Source organism: Neovison vison, chromosome 12 (genome assembly GCF_020171115.1).
Source record: "Neovison vison isolate M4711 chromosome 12, ASM_NN_V1, whole genome shotgun sequence".
In the NCBI taxonomy this organism is placed as follows: domain Eukaryota; kingdom Metazoa; phylum Chordata; class Mammalia; order Carnivora; family Mustelidae; genus Neogale; species Neogale vison.
Genome location: NC_058102.1, coordinates 38,489,294 through 38,507,141, shown reverse-complemented (window position 1 = coordinate 38,507,141; position 17,848 = coordinate 38,489,294). Strand labels below are relative to the sequence as shown.

Here is a 17,848-nt window from a genome sequence, read left to right as displayed (position 1 = left end):
TTAATGATTTTTTAATAGATTATTTATTTATTTATTTGATAGAGAGAGATCACAAGTAGGCAGAGAGGCAGGCAGAGAGAGAGAAGGGGGAAGCAGGCTCCCTGCTGAGCAGAGAGCCCGATGTGGGGCTCGATCCCAGGACCCTGAGATCACGACCTGAGCCGAAGGCAGAGGCCTAAACCACTGAGCCACCCAGGCACCCCTTGGTACCCTCATTTTTAAAGCAGGGCTTATAGACCTACCTTATAGGGTGAGGAGTAGGGGAAATAATAGTTAAAACCTCTGGTGTAGTGTATTCATTTATTATGCTTCATTTTGACCTTGATACCAGATAAGGGCTCTTACTTTTCATTCGCTCTTCTACTTCTCAAAGTATGGCCTCCACACTCTTTCATAAGAATTATCTAAGTCTGTGAAATCTTGTTAGAAGTCACCAGTGACCTAAGTGTCAAATAAGGTGGTTACATATTTTTAAGTGTCCCCATCTTTATTGTCTCCTCCAAAATCCATTTTTCTGCTCTCCTACTCTCCAGCTTTTGATTATTTTCTGCCTCATGCTTCCTCCACTTTCATATGCTGTGACTTTGCAAAACTTTGCTCTTGTATAGTAAAAAATAAAATGAAACAGCTAGTTCTCCTATAATTTTCTAACTCCTTCATTATAAACGTATTCCAGCCAGTCCTGTTTTCAGCCTTCTTCTTACACTCTCTTTTGATGATCATACAGTTTCAATCACAGCTTCTTACCTGAATAATCCCTTTGCCTTGCTTTCTACTCTGGTCTTTCTCTGGTACTCTATTCCTAGTGGCAACCATCTGTAGAGAGATTCTGTCAGGGTTTATCTCATCTAAACTCATTTTCCCTCATCAAACAAACAAACAAACAAACAAACAAACAAAAATCCTTCTATGGATAATGGTCTGGTTAATGACCAGTAGGAGGAGACAAAGATGGGATACAGCTTGGAACAGATGACTTGACAGATCCCGGGATGGCGATGGAGACCTGTGAAGGTTTCCACCGGACACACAAGAAGAAAGACAATTAATAGTTTCAGTTACGAAGAATGAAGTCTGGAAAGAGACTAATTTGCACCCTACATACCAAATAACTAGGCTTAGAATTCCTTTACTCTTTGGACTGGGGACACCAGAGGTCTCTGACGTGAAGGTCATTTTCAGAGCACTGAGAAGGCCTTTATGGTGCTTTTACATGCCTGATACTTCTCTTTTCAGATTATGGCATTGGTACTCTTTCTGTTGTAAAAGTTCAAAACCATGGGGTTACCTCTGACTTGGGTTATACTGAACATTGAGTAGTCATTCAAGATTAAGCCAGCTATTTTTACCTCCAAAGGGTGATTCATACATCTATATTTCATTCTTGGGTCCCCACCATAGCTCAGGATTGCATAGTCTCTTGCCTGGACTATTGTTGTCTGACTGCATCAGTTTTCCACTGTCGTATAACAATTTGCCACAAGCTCAAGACAGCTCATATTAGGGGCACCTGGGTGGCTCAGTGGGTTAAAGCCTCTGCTTTTGGCTCAGGTCATGATCCCAGGGTCCTGGGATCGAGCCCCACATCAGGCTCTCTGCTCCGCAGGGATCCTGCTTCCTCCTCTCTCTCTGCCTGTCTCTCTGCCTATTTGTGATCTCTGTCTGTCAAATAAATACATAAAATCTTTATTAAGAAAAGACAACTCATATTAATTTATTATGTCACAGTTTCTGTGAGTCAGGAATCCACACAGCTTAGATGGATTCTCTGCTTAGGGTCTTGTAATGCTGTGGTCAGAGACTGTGCTGTGTTCTCGTCTGGTGGCTTGACTGGGAAGACGCCATTTCCAGACTGATCAGCAGATTTAATATCCTTTTGACTGGAAAACTGAGGGCCTCAACTTTTTGACTGGATGCTAGCCTTAGTCCCAGCTCACAGAGGCCTCCCACAGGAAGATGGTCATGAGGATTTTCCCAAAGTGGCCATTTAGTTCATCCTGCCCGCAAGGGGAATCGGTTTGGTACAATGTAATCATAGGAATGACATCCTCTCACCTTTGCCTTGTTTCATTGGTTATATGCAAATCATAGTTCCCACACAACCATAGGAATTATACAAATGCATGAACAGCAGCAGGTAGGAATAATGGGGGGGGGGTGTCACATGAGAGTGGGTACACCACACTGTCCCAGCTCACTATTACATATTTCACACATCTATTAGAATAATCCTTCCAGGTTTAAGATATTATTTATACTTCTCTCTAATGCAAAGTAACTAAAAATTGAGAAGAGATGGGGAAGGTATATATCTATTTAAGAAATCTAACTCCATGGTAGAAAGTGAGTCATCCTTATTGAAAATTTTTTTTCCAGTGACCTTTTATGGTTTGTTCATTTCTTAATAAATAGGGATTATATGAGTATGCTGAAACATGTATAAGATTTCATTTTCAATATTTAAACAAATTCTTGAAAGATATATTAGAAAATTAAATCTCAGCATTTGAAGACTTTTGTTTTAAAGATTTTATTTATTTGTTTGACAGAGAGAAAGAGAGATCACAAGTAGGCAGAGAGGCAGGCAGAGAGAGAAGGGGCAGCAGGCTCCCTACCAAGCCGAGAGCCCGATGCGGGGCTCGATCCCAGGACCCTGAGATCATGACCTGAGCTGAAAGCAGGGGCTTAGCCCACAGAGCCACCCAGGCACCTACATTTGAAGACTTTTATTTCACCTTCCAAATTTATATGTGAATTGTATGTATAATATGCCTAATAAATGATTGGGAATCCAGACTCTGCTAAAATATTTGATCAGCTCTGATAATAGAGTAACTACTACCATAAAAACAGCTCCTATTTATGAACTTTAAAATATTCTTCTTTGTGACCTCGCAGGCATGGTTATTAAGTAACTACAAAGTTCCAAACATTCTGTTAGGTCCAAGAAATACACAGATGAATAAGAAACTACTCTGTTCTCTAATTGTTCAGAACTGAACTATTTGTCTTCTAATGTTTACCAGTTTGTTTCCTCTCTCTTCTCTAGACTCACATGGTATGAGCTTGGAATTTGGAACCAGAGAAATCTGTTTCAGTCCTACTTCTGCTATGACTATTTTTGTGAACTTGAACAGATGACTGTAAAATTAAGCTCTTGATACCTCTTTGGGCTATAATGAAGTGATATATGAGTGAAAGTACTTAGCACTATATTTGACACATAGTAGTTTTTTTTTTTTAAAGATTTTTTATTCATTTATTTATTTGAGAGAGAGAGAGACAGTGAGAGAGAGCACGAGCGAGGAGAAGGTCAGAGAGCGAAGCAGACTCCCCATGGAGCTGGGAGCCCGATGCGGGACTCGATCCCGGGACTCCAGGATCACGCCCTGAGCCGAAGGCAGTCGTCCAACCAACTGAGCCACCCAGGCGTCCCTTGACACATAGTAGTTTTAAATGTCATTCTTTGTAGTAGTAACAATAGTACACAGTAGTGTAATTTTTTATCATTTGAAAATGATGGTCATTTCCCTAAGGCTTAATGTCCTCAGTTTCTCATCAGCTGTGGTTTCTGGATCCATCATATTATTGATTACTCTCCTATGTATATTTTCCAGTTTGTCAGTGAGCCTCTTAATTATCTGAACACAATATTCCATATGTAATTTGATTAGATCCGTATCGAGAAGAAATATTTTCTACCTTGATGTTCGTTTCTTACTTCTTTCAATGCAAAGAATAAAATTAATTTCTTTGCAAGACTTAGTCCACTGAGACTAAAGTCTGTAAAACCCTTAAATCATCTCTCCATGGACTGCTCTTAAGTTGAATTTTCACTCAGATCTCATCCTATACTTGTTCTTCTGGTAGAATCCTGGGGCATTTTCTCCCCTAAAACACCATCTTGCTGCCTAATGTTATGAATTTCTGAGATTCATACAGATACATCTTTTCATCCGATTTATTTCACAAGAATCTCAATCTTTGTCATTGGTGAACATGAGAAGAAAGCCAGCTAAATGCTTGACCAATTGCTATGGAATGAAGCTGACAGGACTCAAGGGTAGCTTAGGAATGCTTGTGATAAAGTTTACTTTATTGACCATTAGGAACAGAAAAAGAATTAAGCCTTAAGGATTTGTCACCCAAATAATATGCAGGAGGATACAATATCCATTAGGTTTCCAAACATACACTAATTGCAGACTTTTTTTTTTTACCACTGTTTAATAACAGCATAAATCATGTTATAGTTCATAATAAAATATAGAAGCCTTTCTTAAGAATAAGTCAACTGTTTCATTAATTTAACCCAGTAGACTTCCAGTGAGTCCAAATTGATAGATGTAATGGAGTTTTTTTTAGAAATAAAATCACATTAGCTGTAATGAAGGTAATTACACGTAGAATCAGGTTGGTTTATACAGATGGATTAGGAATTTAACTCTGAGGAACTTGTAATTCTTTCACATAAATTCCAAAGATTCCTGGGTAACATATGAGAGGCCTTTCATGTTGGTGAACTGTGACATTTCTTAAGTCCATTGTGTTCAACCAAGGGAGATTTTGCTCTGCAGTTGGCAATCTTTGAAAACGTTTTTCTTTGTCACAACTGAGGAGATGCTTCTCATGGGTAGGGACCAGGGATGTTGCTAAACTTCCCACAACAAAACATTATCTAACACAGAATGTCAGTAGTGCAGAGGTTGAGAGCCTGGGACTAACTCAGTTAGTCTGAAACCTTTAGGAGTTGCAGTGGGCTTCTTTTCCCTTCTGTTTCTCTCATGTCCATTTCTACCACTTCCAACTACTTTTTCTTTCTTTCTTTCTTTCTTTTTTTTAAGATTTTATATTTGGCACAGAGAGAGAGAGAGAGCAAGAGAGCGAGCAAACACAAGCCGGGGGAGTGGCAGGCAGAGGAAGAAGCAGACTCCACACAGAGCAGGTAGCCCAATGTGGGGCTCGATCCTAGTATCCTGGGATCATGACCTCAGCCAAAGGCAGATGTTTAACCAACTGAGCCACCCAGGCACCCCCTAGTTACTTTCTTCAGTTCTAGTTCTTTCCCATCATTTTTGCTCTTGAGATAATTATTTTTCATTCTTTGAAAAATTTAATATCTGCTATCTTTTTAAGAGAGGCGAAGTGTGGGAAATACTCATGGCACAGCCCTCTCGGTGATAACAAATAATATTCTGGGTTGTTGTGAAATCAAGTTTCAAATCATTGCCCCAGTTAGGAAGAGTCTTTCCAGACTACCAGAATTTGAGAGAAATTCAGAAATTCAAAATTATTTAGGTCAACTCTTTTATTGAAATGGCAGTTGCCAACAGAGATGCTTAACTTAGTTAACCGACGGCTTGCTGTGGCTTTACTCTTAATAATGTATCTGACATGGAGTGTAAAATATTGGGAGATTTAATGCAAAGTTGTAGTTCAGGGGGAAATTGTTTGTACTAATTCATTGTACCTTCTGTAGTGCTTTGTACACAGTAGACTCTCAAAGAGTGGCTGATTGATAGTGGAAACAGCTGTGTGTTTCAAGCATAAACTATTGACTGGAATACCAGAGCATCTCTGAATTATGTGTTTGTGATTCATGCCCTCCCTGATTTCCTTGTGGAGGCAGAACTGAAGTGAGCCGTTGGAAGATAGAAGACCTTTAACTTGTCCCATATAGAGCTCCCTTTCCAGAGTTCTTTTTGCAACAATTTTAGAATAGATCTTATAGGTGTCCCCCTGCTTTCCATCACAATACTCTTCTGGCTAAAAATGTAACAAGATTTAGGTTATTTTATTTTATAAACATCATTTAGAGAACTAGAGATTTCCTTGGATCATTTCTCCATTCTTTCATATCTCAGAAAAGTTAATATTCCAATGACCTATCTTTGTAGATGGTTAAACAAACTGCCTTAAAATTTCTTGCCTTCCTGAAATTTTTCCTGAACACCACTTACTTTTTTTTTAAATAGAAAGTGTTGATATTATTTAGGAATAAAAACCCTGTTTTTGGCTCTAGGACTAAAGACAACCCCAAAAGGTGTAAGATAATTAAAAAATAAGTACCAAAACTTATTTACATAAATAAAACCTTTATTATATATTATGAGTTTTGAGGATACGAGAGCATGGAGTTGGGAAGGAATAAATGCAAAAAGCATTTTTGCTTTTCTTAAAAAGGTGAGTTTTGAAGTAGAACTTGAAAAGGAATGGACTGAAAGCAAATAGTTCTTGCAATTTTTTTTTCAAAATGATTTTATCTTGGAAAATTTTGAACAGATATAATAGTAGAGAAGAGAATGTAATAACCCCCTATTAGTCCTTCACCTTGGTTTAGTAACCAACATCCTGCCACACCAACATCAGCTGTTTCCCATTGTTACTATTGCCTTGGACATATTTTAGAATGAATTCCAGACTTCATTTTGCTCCTACATGCCTACTTAAGAACAAATCTCTAAAACTTACGGACATTTTAATTCATATAACAATTCCATTACCATGAGTATCAGAATTACTAATATTGTTTTGGTATCATCTAATATCTAGAACATATTCAGATTTTCCTGATTATCTTTGAAGACTGTGTTGGTAGGTATGTACTAATTAGAATCCCAAGTCCACACATTTCATTTGGTTGTTAAGTCTCTTAAGGCAACATTTACTTTGATTAACACTTAGTGTTATTTCTGAGGTTGAAAAACTACAGAAAATACTTAATAGTATTTGGCCCAAATACCCTTTCCTCTATCAGTTATGCTATGTGGGGAGGGAGAAGGGAGAGAGTCATCTTGTTATCCCAATAGAAACCCTTTCTTTATTTATCTGTAATGTGCCCCTGATATTTTCTCTTCAATATAGGTTAATTTGGTGAACTTGACATGTGTGAAGTATAGTATGGGATGTAGGAGCAATCACGGTTACTTAAAATATTCTTTAGGTCCAGAGACTTAGACAAGCTATTTGAAAGCTATTGCCATGCAACTTTGTTCATGTCTGTAACTTCCCTTGATCAAAGATAAACTACTGTTTATTGATGTATCAAGTGGGCATGAAAGCCTCTCACACCTCATGTGCAAATGAGAATGCAAAGATAGAGAAGCAAAACATATTTTAACAAGGCAGTGTGCCCAGAACACTTACTTTTGGGGGTGAATAGTTTTAAAATAGTTTAGTTATGAAACTTCTGTATGCGGACGACTAATTTTACAATAAAGTAACTCACACCAGAAACAAATATCCCCGTCATCCCACAATACAGTATTGATCTCTTAAATAATTGAGTGATCAGGATGTGTTAAAATGATGCAGGAATTTAATAGCTCTAGGATGAAATCTGGGAATGTAAAGGAAAACAGTAGCCATGGAAATAATATTATCTTTTTAAAAAGTGTGATTCCAAAGTTACTAGTTTTTTAAGTTAAATACTTGAACGAAGTCATTTTTAAATGTAACTGTTAGAGTCATGGTAAATGTCTGTTTTTAACTGCAGTATATAGATGACCCTATGACTCCAGAAACTGTGAACATAGTAGAGTCAATGGCAGAATTATTTGAGGGTTCAGCAGAGATATCTTCAGACCTGTACTCTCTTGCTTCCGCTATATATAACAGCCATGCACATAATAACTTTCCTGTGAGGAACAGAGTTGAAGACCAGCATTCAGCAATTGGTAGGTACAATTTTTCTGTTCTTTGAAGCACATTTCAAACCACCAGTCCTAGCTAGCCCAGATATGAACCTTAACTTCGAGTTCAACCATATTATTAATGGTTCATGAGCTGGAGTCAGATTTTTTTTCTTCTTCAACTGTTGGATAACCTCATGCAGCAAATGGAAATGCCACACAGGCAGGAGTTGGCCCCTCCTAACCCATCTGACCTTCCTCCTAGAGAAAGTAGCACCCTAGAGTCTCTGGCCAAGCTGCATAGACAATCAGTTATTACAGTTGCCAAAGCAGGTGTGATGGGGAGGGATTAACATATCTTCAAATCATTTACAGGCCTCCCACTCTCTGCAGCTTTTGAGTAATAGGTTTTCAAATGTCACTAAAGGTAAATAGGTCAGAAAGTTACAACTCTAGTGCATGCGGTGATAAACAGGTGTAGGTGACCCCAGCGATGTGGTGATGTCATTAGGGTATACACTTGCTTTTCAGGGTCAGTAGATCTTATTGTTTCTAAGAGAAGAATGCCATAGATAGCAAATTAAAAATACTTGGTTACACGACATAAGATCTAAATGATCTCTTTGATCATTCTAAGAGTGAGAAGAATGTTTTTTTTTTCATTGCCTTTTTTTCTGATTTGGTAATTATCTCATTCCAAATTAAAAGTGTTATGTTATTTTATGATGGTAGAATTAGTAAAAAAAAAATCACATTGCATTCAATATATGTTTATTTAATTTACTGATACATTTTTTTCCTGTGCAAAGACCAGAGCAAGACCAAAAATTAAGAGACCTACAATTTCTGATACAGATGTTTCCTTGGGTATTTGTTTGGCCTTATTTTTATTTAACATTGTTGGAAGCACAGGTTCTTAATTTAAAGAAATTAACATTTGTTGAAATCCTTATTCAGACATATTTATGTGTAAGTTACACTAACATGTTTACTTTAAACCTCCAAGAGTTTTAATAAAGGTATGGTGATTTTTGAGTCCAAATAATCCTCATTTTGATAACATTCACATTACAACAGAGCATTGACTTATAACATCTTAATTTGATATTACTGCCTCATCTTTCATTTCAGAAAAAAATTCTTAGCCAGTCCCTTTCAGAAGGCTATATTTTTCCAAAACCCTAGTCTCGTGTTCCAGGATGTATGTATTATTAAATATATATATATATATATATATATATATATATATATAAAATTCACACATATCTTCATTATTTTGCATAAAGAAGTACATAGAGAAATTAATGACTAATGTGAAATCAAGTTTAAGATTTCACTCTGTGAGAAAAAATAATTTTGATGATTTTTTTAACTGATTTCAATAGGAACTACAGAGAATCTGTATATCACTGACATTGCAGCTGAACAGCTGTCTTATGTTATCAGGAGGCTTGTACCTTTCACTGAGCACATGATTAGTGTATCTGCTTTCACCATCATGGGAGAAGGACCACCAACGGTTCTCAATGTGAGGACACAGGAGCAAGGTAAGAATGTATTTCCTTTGAAATAATTACCTGCAAATATTTTTCTTACACATTGTAATACATTTTCTTTTTGTTCACATTAATTGTTCATTCTTCTTTACAAGTGCCAAGCTCCATTCAAATTATAAACTATAAAAATATTAGTTCTTCATCTATTTTGTTATATTGGGATCCTCCAGAATATCCCAATGGAAAGATAACTCATTATACCATTTATGCAATGGAACTGGATACAAATAGAGCATTCCAGATGACCACTACAGCCAACAGCTTTCTCATAACAGGTAGAACAATCTTTCTTAAAACGTTGCTTTTCTGATGAAAACAGGCATCTCCTTCTGCCTTAAGCACTGCAGGACACGTGCTGCATATTTCAGATTTCCTTATGCTCTGCTGCCATGGATATCTTGAAAAATGTGCAGAAATACCTTGATTAAATGAGTTTTTCTTTATCTGTATTTATATACAAAAAAAAAGAGAGAGATAATCAGACCACAAGTATTGTATGGACATACTTAACCCAGAGAATATTTTTATCTGGTACATTGAAATAAAGTGTTAAAAACTTTTAATGCATGAATGTGAAAATCAGCTAAAGTACTGAGCTGAATGCTGTTTGTGCCAGGTCAACACAGTCCTTGCAGTGTGCCAAAAATTATTTTTCAGCTTCAGATGATTGCCTTAATATTCAGAAAAGAAGTAAAATATCAACATGGGAAGGCACTTAAGCCCAAGGAATTTTGGAACACTGGGATTACATGGAAACTCACTTGGAGAACCAGTCTCCCAAATAAATTATTTTCACTAGTCCTGTGTCAAATGACCCTAATCCGTGAATGTTATTTTATGATCTTAAGCAGATTACCTGTTGTCATTATAGGGTTAAAGAAATACACAAAATACAAAATGAGAGTGGCTGCCTCAACCCATGTTGGAGAAAGTTCTTTGTCTGAAGAAAATGACATCTTTGTGAGAACTCCAGAAGATGGTAAGAATATCAGGTGCAATTTTAATTAAAAAAAAAAAAAAGTAGTGTCGCATGCTTACTGCTGTCTACCTTATGTTCTCTAGTGGCTGAAGCAATTAGCATGGAAAAATACAATATTTAAAATTTTGTTTTCATCTCCCAGAGCCAGAATCATCACCTCAAGATGTTGAAGTTATTGATGTTACTGCAAGTGAAATAAATTTGAAGTGGTCACCACCTGAGAAACCCAATGGGATTATTATTGCTTATGAAGTGCTGTATAAAAATATAGATGCCTTGTTTATGAAGAACACCTCAACCACAAACATAATCTTAAGGGACTTAAAACCTTACACCCTCTACAACATTTCTGTCAGGTCATATACCAGAGTTGGTCATGGCAATCAGTTATCTTCTTTACTCTCTGTAAGGACATCTGAGACTGGTAAGTTGTGTATTTGTTGTATAATAATACCTAGTAATGAAGTAAACATGGCTGACAATTGTCATATTGTTTATATCTTCAGTAACCTACAATCTCTCATTCTTTTTTATATAATCTAGAAATTTATTTGTTTTTTTTTCTGGTAAGGTGTGGGAAAAGGGCTTGCTGTGTCGATTGTTATGTCTTATTTACATATATGGGAATTCCAAAATAAGGTCAGCGAATTTTTCAAATGCAAGACCTTGAGAGACCAAGGAATCTTTCAGTGTACCTGTAAAATAACGACGTGCTTGCAAATTCAGTAAAAGCAGAGCACACTCATAAGAACAGAGTTCTGTACTCCAAAAAGGTATGTGTATAGAGAGGTGCAGAGTGGGAGCATAGGAAGGGCATGCCTGGTTGAGGTTTATGGAAGAGGTAGCATCTGACCTAGATCTTGAAGAGTAGGACAGAATGGATGTTATTGAAGTTGTTGAGTAGGCAGGGAGGGGAATATCTTATCTAAAGGAAATCATGGAAGCAAGGAATTATACTCTTGGGTTTCAGTTTCAGTGCTACCAGAACAAATAGCATAAGGTAGACATTCTGCTTGATGATCTTAGTTTATTGTTATGTTATGTTTATAATCATATATTGGAGCATCACTCTTAAGCCAACTTTATAATTTATGCCAAGAATTAATAACTAAGTGTAAAGTTACTGGTTGATTCCTACTTTAAAAAAATTAAATATTTATTGACTAGCTACTGGCTGAACCATGTGGAATTACCATTCCTATGGGTTCAGCTTAAGTGGTCACAGATCAAGAATACCTTATCTTCATGATTATCTACAGAATAATCTTTTTTGTTGGCTAATTATTACATGCATGCAATCTTTTACTTAGTATTGAATAAGTAAATTTAATTTTCATTTTACTATTTCTTAGATGAGCTTAATTCCAAGGTAAGGATAATAAACTTAAATGAATATAAGAATTTAATTTGACATGTAATTAAAAATGAGAATATTAGTTTTGAAAGGGATCTTACAAAACACACAGAACTCTTTATTTTATAGATGGGGAGACCCTAGAAATGCTTTAGCAAAATGACTCAAAAATCAGAGTAGATGAGAAGTAACGTTAGGACTTGGAGGTAAGCCTCCTGAGCTAGTGATAAAAGTAGAGAGAGGAAGGAAACAACTTGTGCCTGGGCTCACTAGCTCACCCATTTGTGTGGGTTTGGGTCATTTTGACACTAGACTCTTCAGAAGCAAAACAGACCAAATAATAGGGCATAGTGTTCAGTGTCCATACTTCTAATTCTAACTCTCTGTCCTAAAGTGTCTTACTTTCAACATCTTTTCATCCTTCATTCTAGATGGAAATGGTGGACAATGAAATCTACATTATTGACTTTCCCCATAATATCTGTGGAACTTCTGAGCCACCAACTTTAACTCTTTTTGCAAAAGAGGAAGCTAGAATGTTAAGTAGTCTCAAGGTGTCATTTGAAGGAAAATGTACTCAAGAACAATTATCTATTCCCAAGCCTTCATGTTCTTATTAAATACAATGAATTCATCCTCTACTGTTGTTATAAAAAAAAAAGAGCCTATTTTTCATTATTGTTTCAGGAGAAATTGAGAGATTGGTTAGTGGTGTGTTAATGCTGCTAGCTTCAAATTAAGAATAAATTTTTTGTGCACATACTTTATCTTGTTTGGGGAATCAGTTTACTTATGCTTGGGAGTAAAATATTCTGTGTTCAAGCAGAAAAGATTAATCTGAGGTGGATCTCATGGGTGTGTGTGTGTGTGAAAGAGAAACTGTGATTGTGTGCTTTTTAAGTATAGAATGTATAGTTTGCAAACAAATAAGATTAATTCATGTTTTCTTATACTCAGGATTCAGTAATCACATAAGGAACTTGAAGTTCTCATACAGATTACCTTTTGGTGATCTTTATTTTTCTCTTTCCCTTTTTAAGATCTAACTTTCTTTGTGGTTAGTCTTTAACAAAATACCTTGAATATGTCTGGTGTGGAGTAATAACCACTAGTGGATAGCATCTTAGATGTTGACCAGAATTTTGTGTAAGACCCTATAGATTTATTTATATTAATGAATAGAATTAAAAAAATTTTCTACATGTCATTGTAATTGTGTATGCCAAACAACAATCTTTTGGCATACTAAAAATTACATGTCACTTCCTGTTTTAGGACCATCATGAGCAAACTTTTCTTACTTTTATTTTTTAAATAGACTCAACTTACTTTCAACGATTGTAATAATTTATTTTTTATTCATTAGTTATCTATTTTACACAATACTTTTCCAATTTGATACACTGTGTTAGTTCAGAAAACTCTAAGTCCATCATTACTCTCCAAAATCAGTAAGCCATCAGGTCTGTCTTCTTCATTTTCCCTGAATCCTACACTGGTTATCCCTAAGGATAAATGAATAAAAATGCATAGAATATCAGCCTGGGGTCAGGGATGTATATTTATTTTCTGACTACTGGTAGTAGGCAGACAACTCCAGAGGGACAACTTAGTAAGTTTCAATGAGAATTTTTCAAAATCAGAAGTCATAATGAGTTATGAAGTTCAGGCATTGTATTACTAACTCCTTTTATTCTTGCCATTAAAGAGCTATTCAATTCAATCTTGTTTTGCTTAGCTGTGAATTTCTCTCTTGCTTTTAAATATATTTTACGTCATGTTGAATGTATTATTCATGGCCTGAACAGGTTTTCGTGGATTCATGCATTGTGGATATAGCAGTAAGACAGAATCCCTACCGTCCTAGAACTTAATATTTTAGATGTTTCACAGAAAATAAATCAGTAAACAAGTAATATATATGACTTCGGTAGTGTTAAATTCTAGTAAGAAAAAAAAAAACAGGGAAAGAATAGAGAGTTATTGACTAGTAAACAGACTGTTTGAGGCAGAGGACAATTATATTGGCCCAGAGAGAGTAACAAATGTATAAGAGTAAATTAGATGAGCATAAAAAATAAAAATGCTCCAGAAGAAGGAATAGCAAAAGCCAGGTCCTCAAATGGGAAGATACTTGTGTGGTTGAAGAAGAGCAGAGTATTTCTGTCATTTGAGTACTAGGAATTATGGGAAGAGAATTAGCAGATGAGGAGAGACAAGCTGGCAAAGGTAGACTGTGCAGATTCTTGGTGTCATTCTAAGAGGTTTGGAGTTTAATTTTAATGAGTAGCTATTGAAGAATTATGACAAGAACATGATATGATTTGTAATTTTGGAAGGTCATTACTCACTATATTGGATTTGGGAATGCAGAGAAAAACACAATTACTTACTAGGTATTTCATTTGAATATCTGCGTGAATGACGCTACCATTTACTGAGATAGGGAAGTCTGGAGAAGAGGTCAGCTTGGATGAAATTCAGTTCTGTTTTGAACATGTTTTAAATATCTGATTACATGTTATTAAGGCAATTGGATATGTAACTTTGAAACTCAGGGAGAGGATTCAGGGTTGAATATACAATTTGAAGTCAAGGGATGAGATAAAGTCACCTCAGGGGGCATGTAGATAGAAATGGAAAGAAGCAGACACCTATGTTCTGAGGCAATATAACCTATAGACTTGGGGAAGTCAGAGAGGAGTTAGTCAAGGACTAATCAGAGGTGGGTTGTGGTGAGGTAAGAGGAAAATCAGAAGATTGTGTCTTGTAATGCAAGTGAATAAAGATTTTCAAGTAGAAGAAATCTATTTCCTGTGCCAAATACTGCTGCCAGTGAAGTAAGTAAATGAAGTGAGTAAAATGAGGGCATACAACGGAGTGGTTTAGCATTATGGAGATCACTCGTGACTTCACGACAGCAGGTTTCATGGAAAAAATGAAGGAAAATGCCTGACTAAATAAAGTAAGACAAAGAATGACAGATTGAAAAAGTGGAGAAAATGAGGAAAGCTGACTTTTGAGCAGTTTTGATATGACATGGAGGCCAGAATGGAGCAATATTTGAAAGGAAAAAGGGAGTCAAGTGTCTTTTTTCTTTTGCTGTGATATAACATGTGTATGTGTGTTCACATGGACACAATATAGAAATAATTCAACAAAAAGAAAAATCAATAACACAACAGAGAGGGAATAACTTCAATTCTAAAACCTCTGACCAGATAAGATAGAATGGAATCTAGCAAAGAAATGGGGGGCTAGCCAAATTTCCATCGACTGTTGAATGGATAAAGAAGATGTATTTTCATACAATGGAATGCCACTCAGCCATCAAAAAGAATGAACCCTTGCCATTTGCAATGACATTGATATAGCTAGAGAGCATTATGTTAAGAGAAATAAGTCAGTCAGAGAAAGACAAATACCAATGCATGCAGAACTTAAGAAACAAAACAGATGAACAGAGGGGACAAAAAAGAGAGGAAAACTAGGAAGCAGACTCTTAACTATAGAGAACAAACTGATGGTTACTGGAGAAGAGGTTAGTGGAGAGATAGGTTAAATAGATTAAGGAGGGCATATGTGATGAGCACTAGGTGTTGTATGTAAGTGATGAAGAGCTACATTCTACACCTGTAACTAATATTACACTGTATGTTAATAAACTGGAATTTAAATAAAGACTTAAAAGAAGAAATAAAAATAAGTGCTGAGCTGTGTCTTGGAAGGGAGTTAGGAGAGAAAACAGTTAAAGGAAAGTCAGTAGAAGGAAGATAATGCTGTTCTCTCCTGAGTGTTTTTATTATCTCAATGAAGTGGGAAGCAAGTTTTTCAGCTTTGAATAAGAAGTGGGGAAGATTTTTGGATGTTTGTGGACAGAGAAGATGGTGAAAACATACTTAACAGAGTTGTAGACGGAACTGACAAAAGTAAATATAGGCTGCTGGGAGGTAGAGATGATTCATTTGAAATTTGAGGTTTAAATTTAAATGAAGCTTGTTAGCCTAGAGTTTTGTTTTCTTTCGATATTTTCAGCTGTTCATTGCAGATCTGGAATTAGCACTGAGCTCAGTTTAACTCAAATCAGAATTTTGCTGGAAAGCCAGATGGAAACAGAAGGAGCTGATGGAGATTACTAGGGGCTGGTTGTGGAGGTAAGGCTCTGGCCTGAGTGAGTAGGGAGATGAGGACATAGAGGCGGCGATGAACAACGAAATTATGATGAGGGTCGAAGGTCTGTTGGATCGTCAGAACAAAGGTCAGTAAGCTAGAAAGGTAGGAGGTGTTGCCAAAGAAAGGAATATTGGTAGTGATGGGTAAAGACTAGGTTGTGGTTATAACCACAAAAGCTACTGGTTAAAGTAAGGTGGAGGAAAACTGGAATTATGGAGATCAAGGAATATAGAGTCTGGGGAATTGGGTAGATCATTTGCTTTGACATTGACATCTCTTAAGAGTGGTAGAGAGGAAGTCAGTCATACAAGTGACAATTTGTTTTTTCCTTTTTAAGTTTTTTTTTTTTCCTTTTTAAGTTTTAATTTTAATTCCAGTTAGTTCACATGCAGTGTTATATTAGTTTCAGGTGTGCAATACGGCGATGCAGCACTTCACGCACTATCCGGCGCTCGGCACAGGAAATCCCCATCACCTATTTCCCCCCTCTCCCCACCCTCTTCCCCTCTTAGGTGATAATATTTTTTTTTAAAGATTTTATTTATTTATTTGACAGAGAGAAATCACAAGTAGACAGAGAGGCAGGCAGAGAGAGAGAAAGGGAAGCAGGCTCCCCGCAGAGCAGAGAGCCCGACGTGGGACTCGATCCCAGGACTCTGAGATCATGACCTGAGCTGAAAGCAGCGGCTTAACCCACTGAGCCACCCTAATGGGGTGCCTGACTGGCTCAGTTGGTAGAGTATGCAATCTTTTTTTTTTTTTTAAAGATTTTATTTATTTATTTGACAGAGAGAAATCACAAGTAGGCAGAGAGGCAGGCAGAGAGAGAGAGAGGGAAAGGTGATAATATTTTTAAGATGTTTGAAGAAGTTTGACTCTTAAGGAGGGGTAGCGCTAGAGCTTGTCAGGTAGAAGGAAGGAGAAAACAATCCAGATATGGCAAAGAGTGATAAATCCAGCTACTGAACTCCCAGGTCCTATGGTTTTAGGGATTGTAGGAAAAAAAAAAAAAAAAAAAAAAGACTGCCTGTTACCCAAGAGTGCTAAGTTGAAGCTGAGTTCTGTCTGAGAGGATCGATATGTTTAGTTGCTTTTGAATAACAGCAACTCCCTCACAGATTCATTTTAACTTAAATTCTGAAGTGAAGTTTTTCAGGTAGCATGGATTTCAGCCACATACGCTCTTAGGGATAGGCTTGCAGTTCAAAACTGCATCATTTTTCTTTCTTTTTTTCATCTAGTGTGGAATAAGAAAAAAAAATCTTCTCTGCCCTCTTTTCTGTGGTGGTTTTACTTCCCACTCCCTCCTCCCTGAGGGTGGACACACCACACTGCACAAGATCACACTGAATTCTGGGGCATTCTGCAGAATAATTCAAGTTGCCCTCTGGAGTTGTCCAGTAGAGTGGTTGAAATTCTGTGCTTTTGGTCTTCCAGCTTCTTATACAGGGATATTCCTTACTCTGCTCTTGGCCCAAGGCTTTCTCTTCTTTATCTGGCATTCCACACAGCTGTTAATGCAAAAACATCGCCAGGATTGGCCAGTCCTCTCTAAGACAAAGCTGGCTTTCCTACCAGCTTCTGTTTCAGGATACCCATTTTAACTTTGTTTTTTGTTTATTTTTTTTCTTTTGTTTTTTGGCTACCACAGATTTCTGACTTTCTTGTAAAGTTTGTTTTGGTTTTTATTTTTATTTATTTATTTATTTGACAGACAGAGATCACAAGTAGGCAGAGAGGCAGCCAGAGAGAGAGGAAGGGAAGCAGGCTCCCTGCTGAGCAGAGAGCCCAATGTGGGGCTCGATCCCAGGACCCTGGAATCATGACCTGAGCCGAAGGCAGTGGCTTAACCACTGAGCCACCCAGGCTCCCCTGTTTTAATTTTATGAAGAGTTTTAATTGTTTTAATTAAGATAGTCATTCAGTTTTAGGGTACCTGTTTCAATATTTACCAGAGTCAGAATCCCACATGTAGTAATAGTATTTGAATGTGTGTAGAGAACCATTTTACAACCATTGGATTCAATATAATAAGGCATTAGTAGATACATAAAACTAGTATTTTTTTATTTTTTATTTTTTTAAAGATTTTATTTATTTATTTGACAGAGAGAGATCTCAAGTAGGCAGAGAGGCATGCAGAGAGAGAGAGAAG

The 17,848-nt window shown here is 36.7% G+C and overlaps 1 protein-coding gene across 1 annotated transcript in view; it reads left to right on the top strand.

Annotated features, from left to right (window-relative positions):
• The window catches only part of PTPRQ (protein tyrosine phosphatase receptor type Q), a 198,581-nt gene that overhangs the window by 23,728 nt on the left and 157,005 nt on the right, over positions 1–17,848 (top strand). The window contains exons 11-15 of the mRNA XM_044226332.1: positions 7,496–7,676; positions 9,017–9,178; positions 9,283–9,462; positions 10,059–10,166; positions 10,309–10,590. Coding sequence (XP_044082267.1) covers positions 7,496–7,676; positions 9,017–9,178; positions 9,283–9,462; positions 10,059–10,166; positions 10,309–10,590 — 913 coding nt within the window. The remainder of the gene's footprint in view (positions 1–7,495; positions 7,677–9,016; positions 9,179–9,282; positions 9,463–10,058; positions 10,167–10,308; positions 10,591–17,848) is intronic.